The following is a 23,232-nucleotide window of genomic DNA, read 5'->3' as shown; positions in this document are numbered from 1 at the left end:
GAGGTGCATGACACATCAGAAAGTTGGAGTCTGACCTTACAAACACTATTTATTCCAACACCAGTTCAAACTAGATCAATTTTATTTTAAGACTATATATCCAAAGCTCTCAGAGATTATTGTGCAGGCACATCAGGTCATAGCGTGTCCTCCTTGTTGATGAATCATATTCAGACCTCTTATCTCCTTGATGATTTTGTCCTGTACATGCTTAAGTGGTGGTTTTTAACAATAAATCTCATCCTGTTTTCTTTAACAGTCTTATGTATCACTCACTTTAAATTTCTGGCCTGGAAAATGTAAACAAAGGCAGCGCGCAGTAAATTGCTTCGTCTGACACCTAACCCCCGCCAGCAGTTTCAGGCTTTAAAAATAACTATATAGAAATACTCAGTGTTGTCGCTGATGGTCTTGTTTGCATTTGAAGGTCATAAAGAGTCATCAGAATTAATTTCAGTCTGTTTCAGTAAAAAACTCCTCACAGGAGCTTTTAGCAAAAATGAAAGGCAGTTGAAAGCCCTTCAAATCAGTAAATGCGACAAGGGCAAGTTTTTTTGTTTGTCATATTTGTCATGATGCAGCCCATGTGTGCTGTGTGCCTGGTGTGCTTTGGTTCTCTCTCTCTCTCTCTCTCTCTCTCTCTCTCTCTCTCAACTGTGTAAACCAGAACTTTGTTTTTGCTATTTTAGTCTCTCTGACTGTCTGTCTGTGTCTCTTTGTGTGTGTGTGTGTGTGTGTGTGTGTGTGTGTGTGTGTGTGTGTGTGTGTGTGTGTGCGTGTGTGTGTGTGTGTGTGTGTGTGTGTGTGTCTCTCTCTCTCTGTGTCTCTCGTTCTGTCTGTCTCTGTCTGACTCTCTGTCTGTGTCTCTTTGTGTGTGTGTGTGTGTGTGTGTGTGTGTGTGTGTGTGTGTGTGTGTGTGTGTGTGTGTGTGTGTGTGTGTGTGTGTGTGTGTCTCTCTCTCTCTGTGTCTCTCGTTCTGTCTGTCTCTGTCTGACTCTCTGTCTCTCTCAATTCAATTTACTTTTTTTTTAATTCAAAGGGCTTTATTGGCACACAATTAAGTAATTAAGTGCACAAAATTCAATCTCTCTCTCTCCCTGTCTCTCTGTCCTTCCCTCTCTGTCTCTTGTCCAAGTGCATATGTGGTTTTCATTGTTGTACACAAGTTATTATTTTTAGACCGTTTTAGCCTCCCTATACATTAGTTTTCAGTAACTTCTGTTGGCACTGAAAGTGATCTCTTTCCTTTGTATTTAGTTTGTATATTGTTTAGTGAAGTTTTTCTCGCATCTCTCTGTGTCTCTGAGTCTGCATCAGGATCCCTCTGCCTCCCTTGTGTCAATTTTAATACTAAAATGAGTCCTTCACCTGTATCACACACCTATACAATATATACAATATATGTCCTACACTGTACATATTACATAGGTAGCAGACACAATGCATGATTTAGGATAAAAAATTAGTTATGCATGAAAGTCAGTTTGACTGACTTTAGAGTGGACGTTTAATAGACTGTCTTTAGGATCCCTAATCATGCAGGAAAAAAAGATGAAGATAAGAAGTTAATTTAATGGTCATTGTTTATCGTCACCTGCCCGTTCCGCGCGCTCGCTGTTTGTCTGTCATGCAGAGGAAACCTGCTTTGGTTGGTGTGTGTATTGACTTTAGGAAACCTCCCTTTAATCTCTGATCAGGTCACGACCCTAACGTTACTTTAAACTTACCTTATCACACATGCACAATAAGACGCACAATAGTAGGTCATTAGCTAATGAATGCAGACAATGATTTGATCCCCTGTCTGTCAAACTGTTTGATTAATGATGTTCTGCCATGTCCAGTCTAAATTAAGCAGCAATAAAGCAATATTAAGTTATATAATGAAACGTACAAAACTCCCAACAGTGACTGTAAGAGTGTACGCAACATAACTCCCGAACACTGCAGCTCTGTTGCCTTTGTCAGAAGTTTCGTCACTGAAAATCTGTTGAAATATTTGCATCTACCTCCTTTGGTAAAACAGCTGCTGCAGCCGGCTTGGATTCACACCAAGAGCAAACAAAGCATCCATTCAAACTTTAAAAAGCACCGCTGCGGTATAATCCAATTGTCTGCTTTTTCGACTTTTCAGAGGCACTTATTTCAAGCTCCTGAAACAATCAAAAAGCAGATTTCCAGCAGCGGATTCTTTCAATGGCACAATCTGTGATTTAGATGCAGACAAAGGAGTCACCCTGCCTCCAAAATCCAAACACAAGACTGGAAATGATGAGCGGCAACGCTGTTAGACTGATGGACAGCTAACAAACAACACCACAAAGTGCATTTTAAGTTATTGCTACTTTTTTAAAAGTCAGAGGTTTATTACTTTAGTTATTTTTGGAAATACAGTAGAAAAAAGTCCTATAATATGAGGTATTAGAAGAATCTGCTTGTCAGTCAATATAAAGTACATTTGAAGACACACGTGGGCGGAATGATAAGGCACATTAAAGATAGGACATTTAAATCATCATCAGAGATTATGATCTGGCGACTGTGCATCACATCCAGTGTGTACATGCAGTGTGCAATAAAGTGCATGAGATTAAACAGATGGATAAGATAATATTTGATTTAGGAAATAAATGCGATGATGATAACAGGATAAGTTCATATTATACAAGCTAAGCGGATATAGCAAAAGTTTCACTTTAAAGTCGAGGTGAAATGAAAGTGTCATTTTAATCCTTTTAGATCACATCCCCGGTAATATTGTGCATCTATTTGACAATATAGGCCAAAAAAAATACAGAAAATCAATTTCTTCGTATTCTTATATCAAAATCCGATCATTTTTTCTTCTGGTAAAACTAAATTTCACTCGTGCTTACGTAAGTTAGCACCAAACAATTTCAACCAATCAATCTGCAACATTTAGCCGCAGAGCACCAAGAACGCTCGGTCAGTTAGCTAGCTACTGCGCTGTGGAGAACGTCTGTCTGCGCCCACTTCTCAACGATCAAATCAAATCCCTCTAATGATCTAATGTCCCGCCTGCACGTCCTGTTTCCCTTGGAAATACGTCACGATACGGAAGCTAGATACTCTCGAAATGCCGTTTTAGCTCGACTTTAACATTTTATTCAAACACACGGACTGAAAAGATTGCTGTAAGGATTTTATCAAGCAACACAGATTTACATAAATGCTGCACTTCCTGTGTCATAAAGATACGTTTTTATTGCAAGCAGGTTGTTACTGATGCTTGCAACAGCCTTTCATACAAACCCTGTTGCCAAAAGTGCATAAATCAGCAGGACAACTAAAGAAGAGATTAAGCCTAATCAACCGAGCTTTTTTAGTTCTGTGGAAAACAGCTGAGAGAAATCCCACAACCTATGTTTCCACTGAAATAGCCACAGTCCTCGACTCGACACAGGTGAAACATGCCTCAAACCGCTGTACTCACAATTACACCAAACTTAGTATCACTGCTGCTATACTCACCCGTGCAAGTCTGTGTGTCCAATGCTCACAATAAGACCACTGACCAAACACTACCCATGCACAATGATCACAACACTGAAGAATCATTAACTATTATGAGCTCCTCCCTTCGTCTCTTATACATCTCTTATCTCTTATGTCACTACAGCGGTCTGAGGTCATCCATACTGCAGGGAGGACAGAAAAAAACGACACATGTGTAACGTTTCATAGAATTTCTGTTCTTTGTAGTGAGGCTGCATTTTACCCAGAAGCTTCCAGCCATGATCCCTTCCGTAATGAACGTAACCAGTCGCATCGCGGCAGCAATTACTAAAATAAAATTAGGTTAAGTTGCAAAAAATGTTCATGTCCTTAAAGGGCACATGGTTCGCATTAATATATAAAAGTAGGACATTGTTTAATCAGTGAGGTAGTCCACAGTCTTATATTTACCAGGAAGTAGTTATGCAGAGACTCCTGCATGATGAGAAGTTGTCCAAAATATGTCCCATGTGATTAAAGAGGGGGTATTATGGTGTTTCACATTTTAAGACATATATAATGTAACAATGTTGGATGCCCAGACTAAACATGGGTGAAGTTTCAAATCTGTAGGTAAAAGTATGTTGGAGTAATCCCCAGGCTTCTCAGCTCAGTCTGCAGGCCGCTGTGAACGCCAGGTTTCACACAGTTTTTTTTCTACATGCTGCACTGTGTGACCTCACAAAGTGCAGCCTCAGCAGGCTTCGGAGAACTGGTCAATCAGAAGAAAGTGAGCTTGTAGGGGCGGGGTTTCTTAAAGGGACAGAGCTGACTAAGTCGTTTCAGGCAGGGGCTGTATGAGGGCCTGCACAGAGCACCAGTGTCAGAAAAACAGTAAATTAACTGTAAATTATGCTAAGCTACTCCACAGTATCACAGAGTGAAATATGAAGCTTGAAATTAGCATAACACCCCCCCCCCCGCCTTTAAAAACCCAGTTAGGACCCTCTGCAAATATTGTGTTTGCTGATCACTAGTCGATAAGACCCATCTACAGTGATGTACATGTGTACTCCAGGACGCTGTGACATCACTGTTGGGTGACGCAACAGGTCCCCCCACGTTAACCAGGCGCTAACCAGGCACAGCAGGTGAAACGCAGCTCAAAACAAACAGAAGCACATAAACACTCCTTTGATAGCATCTCTCTGCTAATGCTAAGACAATGTAATGTTTACCAATGTAACCTCATTAGTTTTTCTTGTTAACATGCTAACATGTGCTAATAAGCACTAAACAAACAAGAAGAGTACAGGCTCATGGGAAAGGCTTTAGTTTTGGAACTATTTGCTCATTAAATTCCATCAATACTTGTCAACACATTTCAGAAACATTGACTGAACCACCAATACATTAGCATTCATCATCTAGGAAACATGGAGTCTGTACAAACATCAGACTGACAGATTCACATTTCTACCCCATGGCACGGTTAAATATTGATACTACATTTTTAATCAACTAAATTAATTAAAGCAAAGTCTGATTTAACTTTGCCACTGCATAAAAGGTCAGACATGTTGTGCATTCAGGTCAGTTACGCAGCAAATATTTACTCCAGCTCTCGGCCTCCATGACGAGTTGCCACTCTATATTTTAGAAGCAATTATTTCTGAAGCAAATAACCCAGGCACTACAAGAAATCATGCAAATCTGTAAATATAAGGGCCTTTATCCAGCAGTCAGGATTAGGGTCAAGTTTCAAATACATAATTAACTCATATGATACATGCACGCAGTTAAAAGGATCAACTTTTCATTCATTGATGTATTTCATGGCTGACTATTAGTAGGAATAAACTCCCGTTAGCAGCACAACAACACTTAGCTTCAGCAGGACTGAATGATGGGAAGAATTAAAGCCCCTTTTGAACAAAGCAGAGTTAATGTAGTCAACAGGCCAGATGTGACCCACATGCAGGCAGACTAAAAACAGTGCACGTATTCCATGTCAGAAAAACTTTCTCCTAACATCTTTGGTTTACAAAGTAGAAAGATACTTTGGAATATTGACCTCTCTGTGTGCTCAAAATGCGGACGCAACTGTTGAGTCACGGGACCCTTATGATGAAATCCAGACTCTTGTCGCCAGAGCAGAGGGAACACTTGAAAGATCAATAAAGCATCTGGTTTCAGCGTGATTCAAAGAATCCAGCTGCAGGGCCTGGCATGATAATCAAAACATATCAAATAACACCAGTATATACCAATAAGTGAATAAATAAATGTGAGATTGAGCCCTTTCCCTCGTTCTGTGCAGGTAAACAAGCAGCCAGTCGTGACGTCATGACCTGATAGAGGTTATTGATTGCATTGATATTCCAGCTCTTACCTTGAATAGCTTTTACAGGATACATCGTGCCGCCGAGGAGTGATCATTATAAAGTTTTGGCCTGCGAATTTATACATGCAATGTTGAAAGAAATGTATTTTGTTTGTCCTTCCATAAAAAGAAATGGAGTGTGCCCCTGCAGCATATCCACGCTCCATTGTTCAGCTGCATTCCTCCACCTCGTGTTCGCATGAGAAACAGCCCTTCATCCCCACAACTGGCTAAAGTCCAGAAAAGACCCCCAGATCGGACGCTCTTTGGATCAACAGAATAGAGCTCTAGTCTATCAGGTGTATTATCCTATAGAAACATGCAGAGTTACAAGCTAACTTCTCTCTACAAGGAGTGAAAACGCCTTAAAGAAGACAAGAGAGAAGTTTTTGCTTCTACAGACAAACAGCAGTTTGTTACAAAAGAGCAGCATGAAAGCTTGGTATTAATACCCCAAAAAGACCAAGACCTCAGGCAGCATCAATGGCTGCTTTATTCTCCCTCGGCCTCACATTAATGATATCGTTGAAAGTCCGTCCTGGCAGCTATCTGTTTTACAAACATGTGAGCCACATGTGAAAGATTACAGTATTGTAAATGAAAAAACATGCCAAGCTTTGAGCACGTGGCCGGAGGGTTGGGCAACTCTTAAGTAAATGTGGTTTGTGGATTAAGCTGAAGACACATGAGGTCGGGAGCTGCCATGGGAAAAAAAAGATATGGCTCAGTAATGAAGCACTTGTAAGATGAGCTCCCCCTTTGGGACATGTTTTCTCAGGCCTGGAGTCTAGGTAACAGAAGGGTTAGGTTTCCCGGGATGTGGAGAGACCTCTGAGTGGGAGAAGAATCCACAGGCAGAGTGCGCCAAAACAACCTGGGATGACACAATATTTATCTTGTACTCATCTGCTCATACTAGACAGGTAAATTAGATATGTGATAGTATTTTCTATCATTACAAAGAGCACAATGTCACTTGCACTTTTCATGTATACACCATCGTCTCTTTGTACACCACATTATGACATGTAACAGCCACTCCAACAATCAATACATTTGTATTTATACAGAGCCAAATCACAACTTAATGTATCCTATGACACTTTACATAAAGAGCAGGTACTCTTTGTAATATTATTCACAGCGGTGGTTCTCCGTGGGTCCGCGAACCATAGCCTGGGGATCCGTGAAATAATTATAATACATTTATAATAAATTATAAAATTGTGCTGTGTCATTAAAAACTGCATGTCTACAGATGAGGACCATTTAGGACCACAGTATGCTGTCAAGTTGAGTCCACAAGCAATTTGAACAATCTGTTTTAAAGTATATAAGTGGTTGATTCAAATTGAAATGTTTTTCTGTTTATCACCATGAAACATGTCTGAAGTATTTAGGTTGATAACTATTACAATACAAATAGTTCCAGTGGCATCTATGGGTGCAAATGGTAGTAAGCATGTGCTTAATTGGTGTTACGATAATGACGGGGTCCCTGGCCCTTAAAAGTTTGAGAAACCCTGTTTTACAGAGACCCAACATTAATCCACCCATGAGCAGGCAACAGTAGCAAGGAAAAACTCCAGACGTCCATCACTGTCTGGATCGGCCACCAAACAGGACAGGAACAAACTGCAGCAGACAGTGAGAACTGCAGAAGAGATCATTGGAACCGACCTGCCCTCAATCCAGGACTTATGCCGGTCCAGGGCCAGGAAACAGGCGGGTAACATCACTGCAGACCCCTCACACCCCGGACACCAACTGTAACACACTTCTTTGCAAATGTAATGATAAGTATTACTGCCCTTGTGTCCAAACTAAGTACACAATTAAAGCCACTTAAATGCTACGTTTGGCAACATTACAAATTTCTCTCCATAGCTCATCAGTTTTATCTCAGAGATCACCTCAGTGAGCCGTGGTGCGCAGCCTCAAACACCGCCGTCAGCAGCTGTGTTAAACATTGACTTCCCCACTGTTTAAGAGGCTATCTGTCAACAAGACCCCACAGAGAACTGATGTGCTGCTGAGACTCTCTACGAGCTACTGAGAGTGGATGAATGGGATAATTGAAAGCCCACAAATATGTACTTGATAGCAGCACTGAATGAAAATCAATTGGAGAAAGAAAACTCACCAACCGCTCCGAGGTCTCCAAATGTCACTACTGAGGCTCCACTAGTAACGTAACTGCAGGCACACAATGAAAAGGCACCGTTATCACACGAGAACTGGCCGGCTAACTTCATTAATTGAGACTGGACATGAACCAAGAAAAGGCAGCTTTTTTTACAGGCCTGTTAATTATCTACTGTACGCAATATGTCTGATAATGAGGCATAATAAACTTCAAAATGATTCAATAACATAACAAGCTTTAGTGCCCATTGAACCTTCACTTTGTTTTTATTATTACAGCAATTATATAATGCGATCAAGTCAGAAGTTATACTGTAGTGTCCTGCTTCACAGTGTGACTGGATAAGGCTAAATAAAACACTTTAAAAGGTACATGACTGTTTATGTCCCACTTACCTTTCTGTCTTCCCTTCCTGCTCTCCTGTCAAACGCCAGCCAAGCTATTATTTATTCCAGAGCCAAGAGCTGCTGCGTCTTTAAATGTAGGTTTAGCAGCATCAGGTTAATATGTATGCTGTGTAGTTATCCACTAACTTGTTTGAATCACAGCCTGACGTGCTTGAGGGGAAGGAGCATCTCCTTTTTTAACCTTGCACCAGATTACTCTTGGCCTTTGGCAGCAAACTGTGAGCATAAACAATGTGAAAGAAATTCAACCTGACTGGATATTTTTCATTTAGATATTTGCCAGATATTTGATGCTCCTCCTTTTTCTCCGGAGCAGCAGGGTTGGAAAGTAAAATCTGACCTTGCGGGCAATGTTTTGCTCTTTTTTGAACGGTGACTGAAAGGCAGTGAATTCTGTCGATGTAAAGAACCAAGAAAGAAAAAGCTTGTTATAATGGTTATTTATGTGAGTATATTTTGGCTTTCATATGTTATTCTTAAAGACCTTTTGATTGTATCTTGTTGCCGAGTCGTCTGAACTTAATTCATAATTGAATCAACCTTTGAAACATACTCTCACCGGTCACTTTATTAGGTATTAGGCGTTTAAACGATGCTCAATTGGTACCAAGGGGCCCAAAGTGCCAAGAAAATATCCCCTACTACACTGTCACACCACCAGCAGCCTGAAGGATGGATCCATGCTTCCATGTTGTCAAATTCTGACCCTGCTATCCGAATGTCGCAGCAGAAATCGAGACTCATCAGACCAGGCGACGTTTTTCAATCTTCATTGAATTGTAGCCTCAGTTTCCTTTGTGGTCTGCTGCTGCTGTAGCCCATCTGCATTCAAAGATGCTCTTCTGCACACTTCGGTTGTAATGAGTGGATATTTGAGTTACTGTCGCCTTTCTATCAGCTCGAACCAGTCTGGCCGTTCTCCTCTGATCTCTGCCATCAACAAGGCATTTTTGCCCAGAGAACAGCTGCTCACTATTTTCTCTTTTCCGGACCATTCTCTGTAAACCCTAGAGATGGTTATGCATGAAAACCCCAGTAGACCAGCCTGTCTGGCACCAACAACCATGCTTCAGACACTTCAGCACCATGTCTTAAGAGGGTAGTATTATACGTAAAATACCACAATATTAAATACTTGTTTATTTCAGGAGAACCATTGTCATTGTAGACATTTTTAATGTAAAAGTAATGTTGTATTTAGTACCGCAGTAATAGCCTCCCAAACTCTGAAGCATGTCAGAGAGGTTCATTTTAAGATACTTGTCAAATATTACTTAGAAAAGGAAATGGAAGACATGAGTTGAAGAGACGATGTTCAATGTTCATTAAAGTGATGTCACTTACGTAATGGCTGAATGACTCATAGAGACACAGGAAGTCCTGTGAAAAAGTGCTGAGACGTTTGTCCACCCTATGAGTAAACCCAGAGTTCAAAGTGCTCCTGAAACTTGCCATAAACTTGTGCTGAAGCTCCTCACTGGACAGCCTGCACATCAATCATGTATTTGACTAATAAAATAAAGAGAGAAAAATCAGCATGAAAGGGAAAATGCATAAAAAGTGTTTTTATTATTATTAATGAATCACTTCTGCTTTGGAAGCAAATGCATAATGACATAAAGAAAAAGAATAAGTGAGACAAGCATAGTGGGCCCAAACAAAAACACAGCAACAACACAGGACCTTCAGCTGAACAGACCGCATCCTGATTGTACACATACTTTGTTCGTTCAGTTCCTATTATTGCTCCCCATTCAGACAGGAACAGCTGTGAATCACACAATGTATGACACCTTAGACAAAGCAAAAAGCAAAAACACACCCACCCTCTTAAACCCTCGAAATAAACATGACCGGCAGCTGCAGTAAGGACCAGTTTCTTCTCATTTCAGGAATGTAACCAAAAGGTTTCATTTCTTTCAAACACAATTTTGCTGATTTAAAAAACAACTTGCTTTTGGTTCATCCGTTCAGTCAGGATGCATTGAGCCCAACCACCGACGACGACTTCAGTTCCAGCTCATTGAAAGCTATTACCTATGGAATGTTGAGCTAACAAAATTTCTCTGGGTCCAAAACGCTCAAAAAGAGATGTAAAAGCACTCATGGTTATATTGTTTGCTTCAACACTTTGTTTCTGTGTAAGTCGAGGTTATTTGCATTAAAGAGACACATCTTGGATCATTTTCATGGGACGATTTCCCAGCCACAATCATTTACAATTCAGATGTTTACAAACAGCATAGACCACTGCTAGACAGTGAAAAAACAGTAAAAACAAAAAAAAAAGAAGGATTGAATTCTACAGTAGTCCTTGTCCCTGGAGAAATGGATGATTAACCGCCTGCAGCTCAGAATGTAATAGTCCACTGCTTGATGCTGGCATCATGGGAGGTGGTGACGAGAGTGTTCTCGTCTACCCAGGCCAGGCCGCTCACGTGGTGCAACCGGTGAGTGTCTGCGGACATCAGAGCATCAAACCATGTTGTTACAAAATGTTTCAACTTAGAGAAAAACATTTGCTAAGTAACAGGGCAAGAAGAGGGAAGTCCAAATTACTATGAGAATGATCTTCATTTTTTTACTTTGCATTATCACTTTTGAGTGGTGGAGGCGAAATGCCAACCTTTATCTAAGGCCCGCGATTGACCCTTCGCTAAGTCCCGCCCCCCTTGGTTATTGTTGCTACGCCTGTCAAGCTTTCGCACCAGCATGTAAATACATTTTCAACTATAACAGAGATGAGAGGTTTTCCAAGGAAAATAATAGCAAATTAATGGAAAAATAGTTCCGGAATATCAGAAAGAAGGACGACAATGCTAATATTTAGTTATGACTCCATATAACTTTCTGTATCTAATATGTTTTAGCCCATTGCTATCAAAACTAAATGATCCCACTTTTTCATTTTGTTTAAAGCGTGTCAGGATATCACTCGCATATCGTGGGCTTGATCCATACACTGGATCTCCTAAAGGCACAACAGGGAAGCTGTTTGCCACAACAATGGCACAAACCAATGGGTGGTAAAATAAAGGCTGTGCCGATATCATCAGTGGTGGTAGCGAAGGCCAGACAGGATCGCAAGCGGAGACCAGTTGACTGACACAATTTCTAATCCATGTCTGACATCTCTCCTCTCGAGTTTTTGGCTTCAGAAAAGCAAAAAATATGTCACCCCCCTCTAAACTTTCAGGACATCTGCTGTCGGACTTGCAGGTTCAATATGCACATTGTTTCAGCATTACTTCTTGACAGGCCTCCCGCGCGCCTGGTTACGGTTGCTAACGTAAGTTTGGACAGTGGCCGTTCAAGGGAGGGGCTCAGCGAAGGGTCGATTGTAGCGAGCGTGTCTCGTTTTGGGATTGTGTCCTCGTTGTTTTTTACCCAGCACAGCTATGTTAAACTTTATGTAGTAGTGTGAGTTTATGTAATATGGTTTAAGTAACATCAACACACTGCAGTAGGCTACACAAGGGATAAAGTTTCTTAGCAATCACAGCTGGTTCTGGCTAATAAATGCTAATAGTATAAAAAAAACTATCAAAACCAAACCATTAAACTACAGTTATTTCCTACTTTTCCTACTGTAATATATACAAATAGAAAACTACATTTGTAGAGGGGATCTCCGTGGTGCATATGTGTTGCAGCAGCCCTCATGGATAATTCTACTAATGGTAAAATAAATTAGTATATAATGATTGCATGTGTGCTGTGTCCTTTGCCTCTCTCTTTGCATGTTATGATATTGTTGCAGAGTGGAGTTACAGAGCTTTTACAGAGCAACCTCTAAGTGCACCCACATAAATCCACGAGTATATGTGTACGTGCGCTTGAATAGCTTACCTGGGAGCTTGATCCTCTTGTCTGAATCACTCAGTGTCCAGATGTACACCATCATGTCCATCCCACCGGTGGCAAAGTGCTCATTGTCAGGTGACCAGGCCAAGGTCACTGGTTTGGCATGGTGTCCGTAAAACTCACTTTTGAGCTGGTTTAAAAAAAAAAAAAAAAAAAGTGAGAAATAATTGTAATGAAAGATAATTAATATTATTTATAGTAAAGGTGACTAATATTGAGGAATGCACAACTGGATGAGAGGGAAAAAATTACCGAGTAGCCGTCAGCCACAGTAAAAACTGAGACAACTTTCCTGTCATCTGTGACAGCCAGAGAGGCTCCATCATTGGAGTAGGCCATGTCTGTGACCGCCCCTTTAACGTCCACAGTTTTACCCTCGTCCTTCAGAGTGTTGCCCTGAACCGAGTACAGGTAGACCTTCCCATCCTGAGCAAAAGAAGAAAAAGTCAGCAGGGTGTCCTGAGCTGGGCGATTGTGACGCAGCAGGACATGTTGCCATTTTCCCCTGAACTCAAAGCATTGTTTGTAAAAGAGCAACCCTGACCAGTATAATGTTTGGCAATCTGTGTGATGTGTGTTCTTAGATGTTCACTTACATTTCCCCCCACCGCAGCAGTGCTGCCACCAGGGTGAAGAGCTCCGACCTCTGGTTCATAGCCGAGACCGTCCAATGTGAAGACTTTCTTGTTGTCCTTGAGCAAGACAACCTGGAAAAGCAAGAGGTTACGAAAGTGGCATCACAATAAGACAAAAAATGTCAATATCAGGTGGATGATGTAAAAACCTTTGAATTGCTAAGTATTTAGTAGTATTATTACAGAGGAAACACTGAGCTTTGCAAAGTGAAGCATTGTTGAATAAGACATTACCTGGCCGATGCACACAGCCAGGGACAGCCCTCCTGATGCTACCGACACACTTTTAGGCTGGAAATCCATCTTCACCACATCAGAGGCACTGAAAACCAACAGCTCAAGTTATTTATAGGATTTTTAAAAAAGGATTGAAACATTTAGGTGGTTACCCTATCGTTGGAGTGCATAGTCATTACATTTAAGGACTTATTTATTACAAAACCAAGCCTGTAACCCTGTCATTTTCAAATGTGTGTAGGCACATCCCGTTTACATCAAAGCTTTATCATCTTCCTGCCCTTCCCAGCCTGACTCCTGACATCATTATAATCCCAGCTGCGACTCGTAACGACCCCTACCTGTACTCCTTCTTGTTGAGGCTGGTGTAGCGCACCGTATCGTCCATGCTGCAGGTCACCAGATTTTCGCTTTCATCCAAAGCCAGCTTGCTCACCTGGTTGCTGTGGCCCTTCCCCGAGAAGCAGTCGTTCTCACCAGTGTTGGCATTCCAGTAATGTGAGGCAGGTGTTAAGGGAAAAAAGTCATCTGGAGATACGGATATTTAATGTCACTGGAAATTTGATAAGAAATTGTGAAGAGGAAGGAAGGAAGTCACTTTTTAACAGGTGAGAATGGGGCAACATGGACTGCAACAGAGAGGTGATCCCTCATCTGAGAACGACACTCAATCAGTAAACTTAAATAATATAACTCTACATTGCTGCATCACTCCACAATGCCTACAGTTGCTTAATACTGTAGGCATTGTACATTTTTAAGTACTACTTTTATAAAATACTCTGTGTATAAATTATAAAGAATAAATTCTGTGAGGTCGAATTTTCAGTCTTCTATTATTGATTGAAATTTTATCCCAGCCTGTTTCAGAGTGTGCGTGTTCAGTCGCCACTTAAGAAGCTAAAATTAGATCCAGACTGTTTGAACTAGTTCTTCAAAAGAATTATTTTGGGCATTTCTGCTTTATGAATTATAGAGACAGACAGGAAAGGTAGTTAAGAGAGAGAGGGGAGAACAGGCGGCAAAGAGCCTGGGTTGGGGTCAAACCCTGCCCCCTGCAGTACGGACTCAGCGCTGATACATGGGTGCAACATATGGGCTACCAGGACGCCCCTGACTGAACTATTTTAGAACAACTTTAAAAACACTGCTTTCTTTAGTAAAATAAAACGCACTTAAGAATAAAAATTCTTTAGAGTCCTTAAGGGCTTCGTGGCCTTTCATTTCACAAAACGTACTTTAGTTTGTAATAAATGTCCTGTGTTCAGCTGCTAACAAAGCCAAACCTTCCATTTCACTTCAGTAGAATTCACGCGTCGTATTTCTGTTTGTGTCCCGCTCTTAGCCGTTGCCTACAGCGAAAAGGTAGTATTTTACTCCAGCGTCTCTCGCTGTTCCTTTCAGAGGGAGGGGCGCAACGCACGCTGGGAATGTAGAATAAGCGAAACCACAAGCTGTTTGTACAACTTTCTCCACAGCTATGGCGCCAATTTCAAATATTATTGCATCCATCAATAACAGAGAACACCAGCTTAGACTGACAGTGTCTTTAAATATTAATCTATGTAGGAGAGTTTACAGTTTGTGGTCTGCCAGAGCAGTTCTAAATGATCACATTTATCTTCAAACAGTCTTTGACTTACGGGCCACAAAGTGACCTTCACCATCATTAATGGCACCATTTGATCCGTGAAAGGATATTGACGTGTCCATCGTGACTGCCCGAGTAGATGTATGGCTGCCCTTCACTTTTATGGACCATCAGACACTGGATGGATTTGCTGTGACCCTGCAGGATGAAAAAGTATGTTTCCAGATAAATGTATAAAGGCACAACTAAAATTTCAAGTTAATTATCTTTAAAATGAAGATGTTTTTCAGAAACTTTTCCTATTTCTCTCCCACAACAAAAAAAGATAAAAATCAACGTCTATTGATAATATCCAGGAACAGCTTCCTTGAGCTCTCAGGAGTCTGACCTTGATGACGCGTATGGGCCGGTCAGGGTTGTTCTTGTCCAGATAGTTGATGTATCCTGACAGGGAGATGCCGAGGAGGTGGTCCTTCTGCCACAGGCAGCCCAGCTGCTGGTCTGTCAAATCAGAGCCCATGTTGAAGGTGGTGACGGCCGTACCTGTACCCACATCCCAGAGCTTCACCGTCTTGTCCCCTGAGGCAGAGATCAGTTGGGAGCTGTCAGGGCTCCAGCTGACCTGGAGGATTTAATGCAAGAGGGATTTAAGAAAACAAGTCGTGATGCTAACATGCATGTAAGCAGAGCGATTGTTTGTTTATTGGCCTTTAAATGGTCGCTAAACAAGAGAAACACCCGTGCTATAAGGAGAACAAAAAAAAAATCAAAGGAAGATTAAAGTTGGTAACATGACGACTAAGAAAAAAGAATCCCTCGTTTCAACAGTGAGAGAAGCATTCTGTGTCCACACACACAAGTTCAAACAAGACAGACTGACAACATATAATCTGAGTGATGTGTGAAAAAACGACTCACCGCATAGATTCCTCCTTTGTGGGCCTTCTCTCCGCCCAGTGAGCTGATGTACTCACCAGTCTTCCCATCATACATAAAAATCTGTGAAGAAATGACACTGCTTAAGAAGACGTTTTCTGCCTATTTAATGCAGCCACTTTCAATTGAGACATCCTTAAATTAAGTTTGATAATCCGTTACTCACCTTGCCGTCAGCTCCGGCTGTGACATAATGTGTTCCATCTGGAGAGTAGCGAACACAGTTGACAAACTGGCTGTGGTCCTTTAGCGGTCACCAGGGAGACGGAGACGGAGAAAAACAGGAAAATTATCCACAAAGAAAGATTCTGCACATTAATACTCCACCTGTTAATCTGTTTTCTACAAGTCTAGCCAGCAAATTACACAAATAAATCTTTTCTTTCAGACTGCAGAAATGTTTGTCCCCTTGTTTTACACCACGGGGGCAGAACCTTGATTTAATTACACAAAAAGTAGGAAAATGCTAATTTAGCACAAAAATGTTCTGCACTTCCCATTACAGGAATAGCAGCAGCCATAACATGCAAACAACGTGACAGATCTCCACAGGCTCACTGTAAAAAGGTACATTTTATAATCAAAGTAGCTCTGGTACTTTAGAAACAAATGAACTGCTGCACATACTGTGCTGTACTGTACAGCCACTCTAAACCCATGTCAGGATATGAGCTGCAAAACAAACTAGTAGTTTGAATTAAATGGTAGCTGTGATTACATTAAAAAAATGATAAGAAATTATTGAATCAATGAGGTAACACGATGTTGATTGAGCCTTTGGCCCACTGATGAAAGCCTTTGCATTTGCAGTATATAGTATTATGGACTGGGTGTCTGTGGCGACTTTGCGGAAAAGTGGCGCCAGGTTAGTGGCGCGTTTTCCATCAGCCAGCAGTGGTTGGTCTGCCAGAGAGGGTAGGCGGAGCTAAGCGGCTGCTTTTCCCGTCTCTGCATGTGTTGCGAGTAAACAGTAATCTACTATGGCTGAACAAACACAGAAAAGATCGATGACTACAGATACAACTTCAAAAATAAGTGAAAATCCAAAGAAAAAGAAGCAAATTTGACGCTCAGATGAACCGCCTGGTTATGTGGGACGTATGCGCCTTTTATTGCCATTAGCTGCCGCCAAATAGAACGAAACTGAGAACTTCGAGATTATATAATATATTAAAAAGTCTGCATCAAAGAATGTATGCCACACTTGTATAGTGAGAAAAGACTATATTCTACAAAAAGAGAGCACAAGGATTTCTAAGAAGAGGACATCATTTTCTGGCTAATTGCTCAAAACGTGTTTCACGTGCCTGCTTTTAGGTCTGTGGCTCTCTCATTCTCAAAGAATGTATGGGGGAAGTGCGTTATGTAATACAGAAAAAGGGAAACAAAGCTACCACTGTCAAAAACCACCAGGTTGAGACAAACTTCAGATGACCAGCGGACATTAAAAAATAAGACAACTGGTGAGGAAAGTCACCGAAAACAGTGTCCAAGATTGATCTTTTGTTACCAACAGACTGAAGGTTGGTCCGACAAGTCCAGCAAAATATACTTAGCATTGACTACTTTGTTTAAACACAAATGACCCTTTCAAAAAGCTGCACAAACACATACAGGGGGGGAAAAAACAAACAAACGTTAACCTCTTAAACTTACATGTTTTGTGTTTTTAAACTTAAAGGGAGGCCCCTCGTAGAAGGACCCAGTGGTGTCATCACTGGCAGTGACAAGGCGGTAGGGGCGGTTCTGCTTTATGTCCACACTGTTGATTAATTTGGAGTGGCCGGAAATATCACCAACTGAGGAGCCAGAGTCCCATAAGATTGCTGCCCCAAACCTGCAAGCAGGAGATGAACATGAACAGGATTGTTCCAGGTTTCTGCCTTACAACAAAGCTCAAGTAGAATTTAGTTTAATTCCAAAAATAACTCTGAAATCTCTAAGTCTAAAAGCTTCTCACAAGTCACTGTGGTGCATTGAGCAACATCCTTTCACTTTTTGAACCTGCATAAAAAGTCCTTAAACTCACTTCTCTCGTCCTTCGCCAACAACAGCAATCCTCTGGTTGTCCCCCGTCCATGCGATGTCCATGATCTTGCCTGAAAAAGGGGTGTACTCGTACTTGAGCAGGTGCTCCTTCTGGGTGGTGTCCCAGATACGGAGCTTTCCAGACACATCTGAAGAATTAAAAACAATTATTTTATTAGGATGTTAAAATGTGATTAGTGCATGCACACATTTGTTCACAGGTAGGTTGCTTACCTCCAGATGCAATGTAGAATCCACTGGGGCAATACTTGGCAACGGTAACGTTGTGTGGATGTTCGGTGTAAATGTCTGCGATAGCTGGGTTCTGTAAAAGACAGGAAAGTATTTATAGGGATCAGACATTAATCAGCGAACCCTAACAATGAAAAACTTGCAAATGCAAATGTTCATTGCTGAACTGAACCGCTGCTGAGTTTTTGTTCACTACACCCTGACATTACTGAACTGGGGCTTCCCTCAACTTGACAATTAAGCCCCTTTCCCACTGGTCAAAAAACCTGGCTTTTTTGCTTAGTGGGAAAGGTTACAATCAGCATTCAGACCTGGGTCAAATGACTGCAGTAGACCTGGGTACGATCGGCATTGATGGGAACACAAAACCTGTGTCGACACGTCTCCGTCCAAGCAGCGCTCGAACATTGTTCCAAATTTGACGCGCCGAGTTTGATACACAGACAGAATGACTAATAGATACAATAAAGACCTAACCACCATAAAATCTTCACTGTTTGCTAACCCTGTCTCCGGCGCGTTTGTGACGACAGATGGTGATGCAGCAGAAAAGAGTATACTTCACTGGCAATGGGAAAAGAGACAATTTATTAGCGGGCGTTTCCAGGTCTAAAAAACCCATGTCAACGCGCTAATCTTGGTGGGGGAATAAAATTTGTTAAATTTAAGGCAGCGCAAACTCTAAGCAGGCTGAACCATTCATGCTGTCATTGCAGCCTGACTACAAAAAAATGTGCATCTACGACATTACAAATGATTGCAAACCTATATTCATTTTGCTTTACAAATAAACGGCACCATTCACACATGGATTTGGATGACAAGTAATGATGAATACATGTGTTGACTATGTCTGCTGTTTCACCATGATGGTTTTACATAGGATGATGGTTTTTTACACAGGATGTCATGAACAATTTCTGCACTAGGCATCAAATCGGCTTGCCATTAAAGGCATACGTTGGCACTGTGCCGGCCAGCTTCTGGAGTGCATCCAGACCACATTCATGACCACTCCTAACGCAAATACCAGGTGTGGTCAGAGGTGCAAGAAACATGAAACTTTTAACAAAAAAAAGGCTAGTGTTATTATAATTCTTAGGTTGGTGTGTACTTACACTATCAGACTCAATTCAGCTAATTAAGTGAAAACAAGCAATTTACAAAAAGGAAGTAAAATGCGATCATGACTGATACCAATAACGGCTTAAACAAGACCCAGGCTGGTACAAACAAACAATCAAGCAAGCTGCACTTGTTAAATATGGTTCTGAAAAAGATGAAAATTACATCAATGTTCCTGATGATGACACACTTCCCGTTGGTATACAGGAAGTTGTTGCCTTTGGGATCCCCGCCGATCACTTTTGCAACTCCCCTCTCCATCTGAGGGAGGCTGGCAAACACATGTTCTAAAAAAGGACAAGAAAGATGATAGGCAGACAGAGAATATAAAGCATTAATACAACTTAAATGTGCATACACTGAAAAAGTAATAACTTAAGTATTACATAAGGAACTGTTTGCAGACAAGTACGGAAACATGAGTACACAACCTGACATCGAATACGTCGCACGGCCTGGGCTATTTTACTGCACCACTACCGTTAGACAGATTAGATAATAGCATGTTATATTAATCAGCAAAACTTTGATTTTGTCCTTTGTTAGCCAGGATTAATGAGGACATAAGATATGATAGCTCTGTCATTATTGGACAACTCAGTACTCAGACCAGTCGTACAGATCTGTCATAGACGTGTTCATTTTCCTCCAAAAGACGATGGGAGAAGATTTGACTGTTCATCACAAATAACTCAATACCAGTAAGACAAATGTGGTTTCATTGAAGCTTATAAACCACTGTCAAAATAAATATTAGGGATATAAATGCCCTTCCTGCCTCTTTTTGTTTAGCACTGTTACTATTTTGTGAAAAGAGTGATCTTTATATGTGATTCCTAATTCCAGATTTATCTTCATTTTACAAATATGTATTGTTCTTATTAATATCTTACTTTATATTAAAAAAAACCTGAAATACAACTATACGGTATCAGTCTTTTAATTATTATAGTTAAGTTGAATATACATAAATGTACTGCATATGTTCAAGAACATACTGTTCAAGAATAGGAGCAGCAATTGAAGACCATAAGATCTTAAGCTGTATCGAGGTTGATGCAATTACAAAGCTTCCGCATTTGTCTCAATAAACAATATTTGCTCCAATCCCCAGCATTAGCGCCACATTAAAATTATTGAACAAAACTTTTAACTTGATGCTGGATCAGCAGAAAAGAACCGAGTGTCCGTGATTTACTTCCTCACTAGATGTTCCTGCTTGTCAGCCAGCCTGTCTGGACGTGTCATAACAAAGCGATGCGAGCTCAACTATTTCCTCACAGTGACGTTAGCTAAACTAGCTAACGCTAACTTAAATAGACGCTCTGCAGGAAACTGCCATTAAGGAAAGAGCATATTCATAACAAACAGTATACATCATGCACAGATTTATATAAAATCTCACTGAAGCCCTGCCTATTTCTAGATTTCGTCTTGCGTGTGTGAAATGTCAGACTCATGCAGCTATGGGCGAGGCTAGCTAGCTACGGGCTACCTGGATGACTAGCTCGTATCTGCTAAATAATATCGCCCAAAAATAAGAGTTGCATTGCTTATTCTCTGCAAAGTTGCCTCTTTAAATAAACAGACTTACTCAGTTCATACGACATGTTCCCTGCTGGTCAGTTGCTAAGCGTTGCTCTTCTAAATGAATGAAATAGTGGAGACAGTGAAGCTCCCCGGCTGCGCACTCCCTGATCACACAAACACGGAAGCGAGTGCAGCTCTGTCTTCGCCTGGCTTTGCCCATATATAGTAAACTCAAATACTACGCTGCTCATGTCAGCCACTAGCCATGCTCTCCTCCCTATGGGATAAATTATCCCTTAATGCTGTCTTTCAGGCCCCAAGGCAGTTAAATCATCTCTTATCTCAAGCAATTGAGATGGCATGGTAAATCCCACTTTGTGCTTCTCATATGCTATCACAGCATCCAGATCTTTCTGAAGTCCTTCGTGCCCTCTGAAAAAAAGTTCTTTACAAACATTTCCAGAAACATTTTAATTGATATCTGGGAAAAAAATGATTGTTTATAACCAAATTGCATCAAGGCTGAACCAGGAATCCAGATACGACAAAGTTATGGAAAGTGAAAATATTATATGATAGATATTTCTCTGAAAGGCTTATTTAAGATTTTTCATTTCTGTTCAAAATGCAAAAATTGATAAGAGACATCTTTAATTTTTCAATTGGATAAGAAAATAAAGCCATCAGGTAAAAGAAAATTATTTTATGGTGCAGAAAATGAAATATCTTTATGTAGACAATATGAGGTTAGTTGTGGATTCGTTTTAGTAGATTGTCATGTCTCAGAGTCTCAAACAGTGTTTGAGACATACGTCATAAGTGTTTCCTTCCTGTGTCTCTTTAAGAGTCAACAGCACTTTGTTGCACTAGCAAAGTTACTGCAGCAAATTACAACACATCAGAAAATTGGAGGACAAAAACTATAACTTTTTTTCACACAAAGAAATATTACATTAGCAGCAATTAATATTTTTTAAATTAATGCTTCAAATTTACTAATAATGTATGAGAGGAACAAAAAGGGAGAGGTCAAACTCAGGGCAGAGTTTCAAACATGTATTTGATTCGCTGCTTTATCTCATGGAAATTCTGCTAGCATGAATAACCAAATTAAGCACAGACTAGGTAAAGGAGAGCAGTTAAACAAATGTCAGGAAGTAGCCTACAGTGTCAGGGTAGTGATTTTAAACCTGATCTCATGCTGTGTGTCAGTCTGTGGCTAGTATCACTTGCCTGGAATAGGATTGGGAACCCCCTAACATATTTAGGGTAGTCTCATTTCAGTGAGTAGGCCACAGCAGCAGCAAAAATGATATTACAACATTCATCAGCATACAGTTTTTAAGTGAATGTCATAAGCAAGAGGCTTATTATAGAAAGACACAAGTGTGTATGAAAATGTGCATTCTCAGCAGTACACATAAAGAGGGACACACTGGGCACCACTAGACATTTTTGGGCCCCCTGAGCTCAGCTCTACAACAGCTTTGACACAATAACTGTAAACCCTGGCATGTTCCAGGGGCCCCGTCTGGCCATGTGCACCCTTAATCATTTAAAGTAAAGCGTATAACCTTCACAAAGTTCAATTGATCATTGAATCGCTTAATATTGTACCATCTAACCTATTTCCTATTTCTTAAACTCTCTCATCTTGTTTAGCTCATTCCTCACTCTATATTTTCATCTTTTTTGTGTGCCATCTCACCTTCAGCTTCAATTTACTATCCTCATGCATTGTAATATATTTATAAACATTTTAAAAAGGGATGTTTTGCTTGTACTTGTACATTATCCAGCCTCTAGCTGCAGATCTCAATAATTTGTCAAACATAACATTATATGGATTGTTTGTTAGTTTGCTTAGTATGTAGCTTCTTAAATGAAATGATAGAAACTATAAAAGCTGTCACAATGTTGAATGAAAGCTTGAGGATAAAATTGCTCTCTAATAAGCTTTTTTATTATTATTCCTCAGGTGTGAGGTAAATGTCTGAATGACCTCCATTTTTAACAACACTCCAAAGACAATCATTATTGACAGATTTTAATACTATAGATAATAATATGTAATGCCCTTTCTGTGGTTGTATACTCTTACATCCTTTTCTTATCTCAGAAGTCTGTTTTCTAGGTCTAAGTACAAGATAGGCTAATAAGCCACCTGTTACAGACTGGTTATGTGAAATGACTGTGTGCTCAAGCCCTTATTCTGACTGCCAATCATCAGGTCTTCTGAAGTGTCCTGGGGCAAAGCAAACCCCATTGGAGGGTGAAGACATTTTTACCTCGTTACATTTGAATATGAATTATTATTTTTGCACAAATTTACAAAACACAAAAAGAAAAGATGACCTGTAACAATATACAGCGCAGGGAGAGACAAAAACCCAATGGGGTTACTTAATGTCTCCACCTAAATAATGTTAAACATTTCACAATTTAACACCAAATTAACACAAGAAAAATAATATAACAACAAAAGAGTGATGGCAAACCAATAACAAAATATACAGTAAATTGACAACAATAATACAAATAGCATCAAATTAAATAAAGTAAAATAGAGAATGTGAGTGTGTAATGTAGCTGTATGTGTGTTAAAGAAAGTTAAACAAAATAAAACATGAATACACGGACAA

At 40.4% G+C, this 23,232-nt stretch overlaps 1 protein-coding gene across 1 annotated transcript; it reads right to left on the bottom strand.

The window, feature by feature from the left end:
• Nucleotides 1-9,942: 9,942 nt before the first annotated feature.
• Nucleotides 9,943-20,765, bottom strand: wdr1 (WD repeat domain 1). The gene is made up of 15 exons (XM_069678786.1): nucleotides 20,655-20,765; nucleotides 19,226-19,347; nucleotides 17,918-18,008; nucleotides 17,685-17,832; nucleotides 17,312-17,492; nucleotides 15,822-15,899; nucleotides 15,638-15,718; nucleotides 15,108-15,341; nucleotides 14,825-14,917; nucleotides 13,470-13,621; nucleotides 13,126-13,213; nucleotides 12,853-12,963; nucleotides 12,509-12,682; nucleotides 12,242-12,386; nucleotides 9,943-10,850 (listed from the first exon to the last, which is right to left on the bottom strand). The coding sequence occupies exons 1-15, from the start codon at nucleotides 20,668-20,670 to the stop codon at nucleotides 10,744-10,746; spliced, it is 1,821 nt and encodes a 606-aa protein (XP_069534887.1). The 5' UTR covers nucleotides 20,671-20,765; the 3' UTR covers nucleotides 9,943-10,743.
• Between the last annotated feature and the right edge of the window lie 2,467 nt (nucleotides 20,766-23,232).

This window comes from Semicossyphus pulcher, unplaced genomic scaffold (genome assembly GCF_022749685.1).
Source record: "Semicossyphus pulcher isolate SPU_LCO1_2020_fin unplaced genomic scaffold, fSemPul1.0.p SCAF_3, whole genome shotgun sequence".
Lineage (NCBI taxonomy): Eukaryota > Metazoa > Chordata > Actinopteri > Labriformes > Labridae > Semicossyphus > Semicossyphus pulcher.
This window is presented reverse-complemented; position numbering and strand designations above follow the sequence as displayed.

Excerpts from the sequence above, each read along its gene's own strand:
- wdr1 (XM_069678786.1), bottom strand. Across the intron at positions 15,900-17,311 it reads AGTTTAAAAACACAAAACAT|GACCACAGCCAGTTTGTCAA; the intron begins GTAAGTTTAAGA and ends TGACCGCTAAAG. Across the intron at positions 14,918-15,107 it reads GGCCCATACGCGTCATCAAG|GGTCACAGCAAATCCATCCA; the intron begins GTCAGACTCCTG and ends TTCATCCTGCAG.